This window comes from Stegodyphus dumicola, chromosome 9 (assembly GCF_044657685.1).
Source record: "Stegodyphus dumicola isolate Sdum_Otavi_A_Nest chromosome 9, ASM4465768v1".
Lineage (NCBI taxonomy): Eukaryota > Metazoa > Arthropoda > Arachnida > Araneae > Eresidae > Stegodyphus > Stegodyphus dumicola.
The window spans coordinates 108,155,188-108,163,928 of NC_140776.1; the positions used below are offsets into that span (position 1 = coordinate 108,155,188).

Genomic DNA, 8,741 nt, shown 5'->3' on the forward strand with positions numbered 1-8,741 from the left:
CAACTTTATTCGTTTGTATGCCTCCAAGCTATCGATTTGTAAAGAAATATAATAATCCACATCGTACGTCAGGGATTTATATAACTCATCGTAAATGTCCATTGTCGGTTTATCAAATATCAATTCGCTAAAGACGTGTCTCGATGTCCAGGGACAACGTTCAACAATGATAAGACCAGGTATATCTTTAAACTTTTCTTTCTGATCAAACTGAGATAATAAAACTTGAAATTGAAAAGCCTTCTGGTATTTTTGAGGCTCATCATAGAAATGAGATAAAAGCGTAAATTTTTCAATGTGTTCTTCAAAACAGGGATAGTTGCTTTTTAAACGTTTCATGATACTGGATTTACCAGCTCCAATAAAACCATCTACACACACAATCATCTGCTTCATATTTTTATTATTTTTTTTTTTTTTTTGGGTGGGAGGGTACGGGTAAATTGCCTAAAAAGCGAGAGTACCCTTCTTGCTACTAAATGTAAAAGTTTGGCTCACCTATTCCAATAGTAGAGGGTTTAAATAGGCAGGCGAGTGTCCATTCTAGAAAGAATTAAATTCTATCTTGTCCATCGAGTTGGCTGGGAAAGAACTCTGACGGCCGGAAAAAAATTTTTTCCAGAAAAAAAAAAAAAAAAAAAAAAAAAAAAAAAAAAAAAATACCCCCCTTTTCGTCTGAAATTGACGTCTTCAATTTTTCGAAATTGTGAGACATCATTTTCGGACGAAAGGGGGGGTAATTTATTTTTCTAATTGCACCCAATGTAAGATAGAGTCACGGCTTGTTTTTCCAAAAATTTGATTCATCATTTTCAGACGGAAAGGGGGGGGGTATTTTTTTTTTTTTTTTTTCAGTTTATGCACAAGAGAAGACTTAGTTTTTAAGAATGGAATTTCCTTGATCGATTTCTTTCTACTTGCTACTATTTCAAGAATGACTCACGGTTTGTTGTTTCGAAAGAGTGAGACATCATTCCCAGACAAAAAGGGGGGTCATTAATTTTTATCATGTCTTTTAGACATGATAAAAATTAACAAAATGTTTTTTTTTTTTTTTCATATCTAACTTTGAGCCGCAGAAATTTTTTCCGGCTCTCAGAAATTTTTCCCAGCCGACTCGATGTGAATAAAACTTCACCGTTTTTTAAGAATGTTATTTCCTGGATCGATTTCAACCTATCGAGTTTCTCTTGAGTTCCGGCCGTGCTGTGGGCCCACCTGGATACAAGTTTTTCCCTTTTGGAATAGAATTTCCGTCAAGGTAGGCTCCTTTTCCTCTTTTTGCATTTTTCATGTCATTTCATTTGTATTGCAATATACTGAAAACGGGCGTTCGAACCGATTTCTAGGCTATTTCTTCACAAATGGAGCTCGATATAAGAAAAAAATTATGTCTTTTTTTTTATTTTGTGGACTGCCCTATTTGTAAAGGAATATACTGAAAATGGGCGTTCGAGTCGGTTTTCAGTATATTTCAATACAAATAGAGCTCGATCCAAGAAAAAAATGATGTCTTTTTTTATTTTGGGGACTGCCCTATTTGTATTGGAATATACAGAAAACGATGGTTCGAGTCGATTTTCAGTATATTCTAATACAAATGGAGCTCAATCCAAGAAAAAAATTATGTCTTCTTTTTATTTTGTGGACAACCAATTTGTATAGAAATATACTGAAAACGGGCGTTCAAGTCGGTTTTCAGACTATTTCTATACACATTCCACCGTATCAAAATGACGTCATCGTTGAGTCCAAACAAAGTCGTCCCCGGACAATTTTATACCGAATTTGTATAGAAATATACTGAAAATGGGCTTGAGGGCCGCTTTCTATTATATTCCTATATAAATTCGGTTGCATTCAGAAACAAAAAGAATGTCTTTTTGAATGGACAGGATGACTATGGAAACCGGATCTCTCTCTCCCAAGATTGGATGAGAGAGTGATTGAAGACATGAATTTCAGACGAAAAGGGTTTATTTTAATAAGTAACACTGAAACATCAATTTTTAAACAACTTTTTTACTATTCTGTATCTTTTTCGTTTGTCTTCCTATCCTTACCTTTATCTACTATTACAAACTCGGGAATTTCTGATTTATATTCTTGTAAACGATGAAAATAAACCAAAGCTTCCTGAAAAGCACAATATTTTGTTCGGCCTAAATGTTAAGAACAAAACGATGTGTATGTATCTGTACAAGATACACTCGTTGAATCGCATAAATTTTCCTTTGAATCAGATAAATTTTCCTTCTCTGATCGAAAATTCACTATAACTGGACGAGCGAGAGTCTCAGATAAAAGATTAATCTTCCAATAATCAGGACAATAAATGGTTTTATATCCTTTAGTTAATGAAATAAGGAATGCTTGTACTTCATCATATGGTAAATGTCCTTCGTTCCACGAAAAGCCATGCGTGCTGTCAGCTAAAGGTAAGTAAATGGAAGTGAAACATTTTTGAGTAGAAGAAGATAATTGTGTCCATGGTATAGGTGGTTCTACATAAATGATTCCTTTCGACTGGTCACTTGTTATATAAGCCAGTTCTTTTATTATGTATTTGGGAAGCTCATTGGTGCAAGACATATGCAACTCTTTGAGAGTTTTTTCATTTTCAATTTCAAAACCTTCGTAATTAAGAATAATATACGATTCCATATTTTTGCTATATATATCTTGATTATTAAAAAAAACTTAAATTTGAATACATCATTTTTAGACAAAACGTTTTTATGTATTCTTTCGGTAAGATGTAATTTTCATGGATCTCTTAATCATAGTATAAGAAGATTTAAATTTCGATTAGGAAAAATGTAATTCAATTTTCGTTTTAATTGGGACAGATATGTCATGCGTGTTTTGGGGAAAATGGGACACCTGGAATTGACGCTAAATATTCGTACAGGTACCGATTTTTTTAATCTGATCTGGAGATCTTTCTTCCGGCCCTCAGAATTTTTCCCAGCCAACTCGATGGTCAAGATAGGATTCAATTCTTTCTAGAATGGACTCTCGCTTGCCCATTTAAACCCTTCAAGTTTCGCTTCAAATCCCTCTGTGTTGTGGAAACAGTTGGTAAATGATTCATTTCTCAAGTCATTGCCCCTCAGTTCGCTTTTCATGGGGGGATCTATCCAAAAGATTTTGTGTAGGAAATTTGGTTTCTTGAAGATTTAGCTATCTATATATAACATTATGTTTTCTTTTCAAAAAAAAATCCAGTCTTGATCGAAATGGACTTCACGCACAATTTATTGTGCCCCCTTTCCAAGATTGGCTTAAAGAAGTGATAAAAAAAATGGGTCTGGAAGGAAAAGAGTGCATTTCGAGAAAAAAAAAGGACCCTCTTTTTCTCGCAATGCACCCGTTTCCTTCCAGACCCATTTCTTTTGCCTCCTCAGAACTCTCTTTCTTTTCTCCTCCCTCTCTCTCTTAAGAGGGATTGAAAGAAAGAGGCCAGATGGAGAAGTTTCTTTTTTTCTTTCGAGAAGGAAAACGGGGAAACGTATATCACCCTCCGTGAGACCGTGCAAGACGAACAAGAAAGGAAAAAGAGTCCCCTCTTTTTCCTCACTCAATTCGGGATCCATCACCTCTCCAAAATCATCCAGAGGCAACAAGCCTTAGTTGAAAAGTATGAGAAAGAGAATGATGATGATGATGCGCTATGGTCTCCAGTCGCTTAAGGAAGGGGAAACGTTCTCCGCTTTCCCTATTCCATAGGCTGGAGAGTTGAATCAGGAGACCAAAAAAATGGGTCTTGGAAGGAATGAGTGCATTTCAAGATGCATTTGATTCCTTCCGAGACCCATTTTTTTGGGGCCACTCTCTCCTCCAATCTTGGGAGAGAGAGAGAGAGAAAAGAAATTTATCCTCTCCTGTCCACCCAAAAAGAAATTATGTATTTTTGTTTTTCTGGATGCGGCCGAATTTGTAGAGGAATCGTCCAGAAACCGGCCCTCAAGCCCATTTTCAGACTATTTCTATACACATTCGGTCATCAAGATGGTCCGTGAACGACTCTGTTTGGACTCAACGATGACATCATTTCTACACAGACGGTGGAATTTGTATAGGAATAGTCTAGAAACCGACTCGAACGCCTGTTTTCAGTATATTGCAATACAAATAGGGCTGTCCACACAATAAAAAAGACATCATTTTTTTTCGTAAATAGAGCTCCATTTGTATAGAAATAGTCTAGAAACTGACTCGAACGCCCGTTTTCAGTATATTGCAATACAAATAGGGCCGCTCTATCATCTAGTCTTGGCAGAGAGAGAGATCCGGTTTCCATAGTCATTCTGTCCATTCAAAAAGAAATTCTTTTTGTTTCTGAATGCAACCGAATTTATATAGGAATATACTAGAAAGCGGCCCTCAAGCCCATTTTCAGTATATTTCTATACAAATTCGGTATAAGATTGTCCGGGGACGACTCTGTTTGGACTCAACGATGACGTCATTTCATACGGTGGAATGCGTATAGAAATAGTCTGAAAACCGACTCAAACGCCCGGTTTTAGTATATTCCGATACAAATTGGTTGTCCACAAAATAAAAAAAGACATCATTTTTTTCTTGGATTGAGCTCCATTTCTATTAGAATATACTAAAAACCGACTCCAACGCCCGTTTTCAGTATATTCCAATACAAATAGGGCAGTCGACAAAATAAAAAAAAGACATCATTTTTTTCTTGGATCGAGCTCCATTTGTATTGGAATATACTGAAAACCGACTCGAACGCCCGTTTTCAGTATATTCCAATAAAAATAGGGCAGTCGACAAAATAAAAAAAAAAGACATCATTTTTTTTTTAATCGAGCTCCATTTGTATTGGAATATACTGAAAACCGACTCCAACGCCCGTTTTCAGTATATTCCAATACAAATAGGGCAGTCGACAAAATAAAAAAAAGACATCATTTTTTTATTGGATCGAGCTCCATTTGTATTGGAATATACTGAAAACCGACTCGAACGCCCATTTTCAGTATATTCCTTTACAAATAGGGCAGTCCACAAAATAAAAAAAGACATCATTTTTTTCTTGAATCGAGCTCCATTTGTATTGGAATATACTGAAAACCGACTCGAACGCCCATTTTCAGTATATTCCTTTACAAATAGGTCAGTCCACAAAATAAAGAAAAAGGACATAATTTTTTTCTTGGATCGAGCTCCATTTGTATTGGAATATACTGAAAACCGACTCGAACGCCCGTTTTCAGTATATTCCAATACAAATAGGGCAGTCCACAAAATAAAAAAAAGACATCATTTTTTTCTTATATCGAGCTCCATTTGTGTAGAAATAGCCTAGAAATCGGTTCGAACGCCCGTTTTCAGTATATTGCAATACAAATGAAATGACATGAAAAATGCAAAAAGAGGAAAAGGAGCCTACCTTGACGGAAATTCTATTCCAAAAGGGAAAAACTTGTATCCAGGTGGGCCCACAGCACGGCCGGAACTCAAGAGAAACTCGATAGGTTGAAATCGATCCAGGAAATAACATTCTTTAAAAACGGTGAAGTTTTATTCACATCGAGTCGGCTGGGAAAAATTTCTGAGAGCCGGAAAAAATTTCTGCGGCTCAAAGTTAGATATGAAAAAAAAAAAAAAAAAACCACACTTTTTGTTAATTTTTATCATGTCTTTTAGACATGATAAAAAATAATGACCCCCCTTTTTGTCTGGGAATGATGTCTCACTCTTTCGAAAAAACAAACCGTGAGTCATTTTTGAAATAGTAGCAAGTAGAAAGAAATCGATCAAGGAAATTGCATTCTTAAAAACTGAGTCTTCTCTTGTGGATAGACGGAAAAAAAAATGTCTCACAATTTCGAAATATTAAAGACATCAATTTCAGACGAAAAGGGTTTTTTTTTTTTTTTTTTTTTTTTTTCTGGAAAAAATTTCTTCTGGCCCTCAGAGTTCTTTCCCAGCCAACTCGATGGACTAGATAGGATTTAATTCCTTCTAGAATGGACTCTCGCCTGCCTATTTAAACCCTCTACTATTGGAATAGGTGAGCCAAACTTTTACATTTAGTAGCAAGAAGGGTACTCTCGCTTTTTAGGCGATTTACCCGTTGCCCCCCCCCCAAAAAAATATGAAGCAGATGATTGTGTGTATAGAAGGTTTAATTGGAGCTGGTAAATCCAGTATCATGAAACGTTTAAAAAGCAACTATCCCTGTTTTGAAGAACCCATTGGAAAATTTACGCTTTTATCTCATTTCTATGATGAACCTCAAAAATACCAGAAGGCTTTTCAATTTCAAGTTTTATTATCTCAATTTGATCAGAAAGAAACGTTTAAAGATATACTTGGTCTTATCATTGTTGAACGTTGTCCCTGGACATCGAGACACGTCTTTAGCGAATTGATATTTGATAAACCGACCATGGAAATTTACGATGAGTTATATAAATCCCTGAAGTACGATGTGGATTATTATATTTCTTTACAAATGGATTGCTTAGAGGCATACAAACGAATAAAGTTGAGAAATAAATCCGAGGAACATAATATTACATTAGAATATCTCAACAAATTAGAAAATCAATATAAAAAATCTTTACTTAAAGAAAAAAATGTTTACCTTGTTGATGCACACAGAAGTATAGATGAAACGGAAAAGGATATTCGGAAAATTTTACAGTCACTCTCTAGTTCCATCCTGTAATTGAACGGGTCGCTTACAAGTCACATCTAGAATATTGACGATATTCGAAGGTGAAAAATGTCGACATACTGTGAAAAAAAAATTACCCCCCTTTTCGTTTGAAATTGATGTCTTCAATCTTTGAAAAAATTTGAGACATCAGTTTCAGACGAAAAGGGGGGTATTTTTTCCCCTACAGTCAATCCACAAGAGAAGACTGTTTTTAGGAATGGAATTTCCTTAATCGATTTCTTTCTACTTGCTATTATTTCAAGAATGAATCACGGTTTGTTTTTCTAAAGAGTGAGACATCATTCCCAGACAAAAAGGGGGGTCATTAACTTTTATCATGTCTAAAAGACATGATAAAAATTAACAAAATGTTTTTTTTTTCATATCTAATTTCAGCCAGAGAAATTTTTGTCCGGCTCTCAGAAATTCTTTCCCACTCGACTTGATGAATAAAACATCACCGTTTTTTAAGAATAGGCTCACTGTTAACTATTTCAGCATTCGACGTTTCGCGTCCAATAATAACTGCCGGGTGTTCAAGAATGCAGATGCAGCTACTAGATTTTCTACAGAGAAGCTTGACTGGATGGAGAGTGGATGACTTTTTTCAAGATTCCCGACTTTGGGCCGTCAAGAGGTGAAGGATCATTTTTTTTTTTTTTTAGAAAATTTATGGATAGATTCATTTCTTTTTGAATGGACATAGAAAAATAGGACAAAGTTCTTTTCCAAGATTGGATGAGAGAGGGACGCAAAAAATGGGTCTCGGAAGGAATCGAATGCATTTGAACTCATTCCTTCCAAGACCCATTTTTTTTTTGTCTCCTGATTCGTCTCTCTCTCTTCTTAGTCCATTTCCATAAATATAGGGAAAGCGGAGAACCTTTCCCTACTTATTTCTAAAAACCTTTTTTTTTCTCCTGAGTTTATATATATCAATTCAAATACTTTTGAGAACGGTCATCCCAATTCTCTGTCGTCTTTTCGGTTTCATCGTCCCAACACTCTAACTTAGTCTCAGTAGATTTTGGAGCATGGGTCGTCAGTTCATCGTCCCAACACTCTGACATAGTCTCAATGGATTTTCGAGCATCGGTCGTCCGTTCATCGTCCCAACACTCTGACATAGTCTCAGTGGATTTTGTCTTTGGATCCTCTGAAGATATTTTGGGGGTCTCAGGAGATTCTTTGGGAGGTTCGTCCCAACAGGCTGCTGGATCGTAATGGGGAATATTTTCAGGTACGTCTCCCCAACCCTCCGTCTTCCTCGAGTTATTGGAGGAAGTTGACGACAAAGAAGAAGTAGAAGAGCCCATCAAGTTTAAAGGCGTATGCTCATCCGGATGTTCCATCACTTGGAAACAGGACAGATTATCCCATTTCTGGATGAGGTTATCGTACGCTTTTGGGGACGGATCCTTCTCTAACTGATCGTAGGCCTTATCAAAGGCTTGCAGAGGATTGTCTGCTTCCTCCTGGATCCTCTCCTTCTTCTCCGTTCCGTCTGGATAGACGTGATTGATATAAAAATCCCTTTCCGTAATGTGCCACCGATAGTTGACTCTTTGTTTTCGGCACAATGGAAATATTTCCTCCTTTGATGATGTCGGGCACATTTTCCCCGATACTTCCAAATGATTCCATCTGGCACATAAATTTCCGTCACGAGTTTATGATAGTCCAAGGCTTTAGCAAAGAATTTAGCTTTCTGGCATCCCACCACATAAATCGTGGAGAAGCTGTGAGTGAGCGATTGGAGAATGCGTCCTAAATGGTTGTAGGGAATATGGCCCTCGTTCCAACGAAGCCCGTGCCGGTTTCTCCTCAGCCAGGCATTCGTCTTTTGGTTTTTGTCACTCAGTTGGGGGAAGGGTTGAGGAGGAGCAAACGTCAACGATCCCACGGTCAAAAAATCTTTTGTCGCATAGCCCAATTCTTTTAAAACGTAGGTAAATTCACCCTTCTTGTGGTAGTAGGACTGGAAACCCTCTAGATCGAGCACGATAAAGTTTTCTGAACACGCCATGGCGATGAATATGGTGATGTCTCC

General features: G+C 36.8%; 1 protein-coding gene across 1 annotated transcript; it reads left to right on the plus strand.

The window, feature by feature from the left end:
* Positions 1-6,124: 6,124 nt before the first annotated feature.
* LOC118205794 (deoxyadenosine kinase-like) lies at positions 6,125-6,700 on the plus strand. The gene has a single exon (XM_035378076.2). It carries the CDS (start codon positions 6,125-6,127, stop codon positions 6,698-6,700), a length of 576 nt encoding a protein of 191 aa, XP_035233967.2.
* The last annotated feature ends 2,041 nt before the right edge of the window (positions 6,701-8,741 follow it).

Coding starts and splice junctions, on each gene's coding strand:
- LOC118205794 (XM_035378076.2), top strand. CDS start 6,125: ATGAAGCAGATGATTGTGTGTATAGAAGGTTTAATTGGAGCTGGTAAA.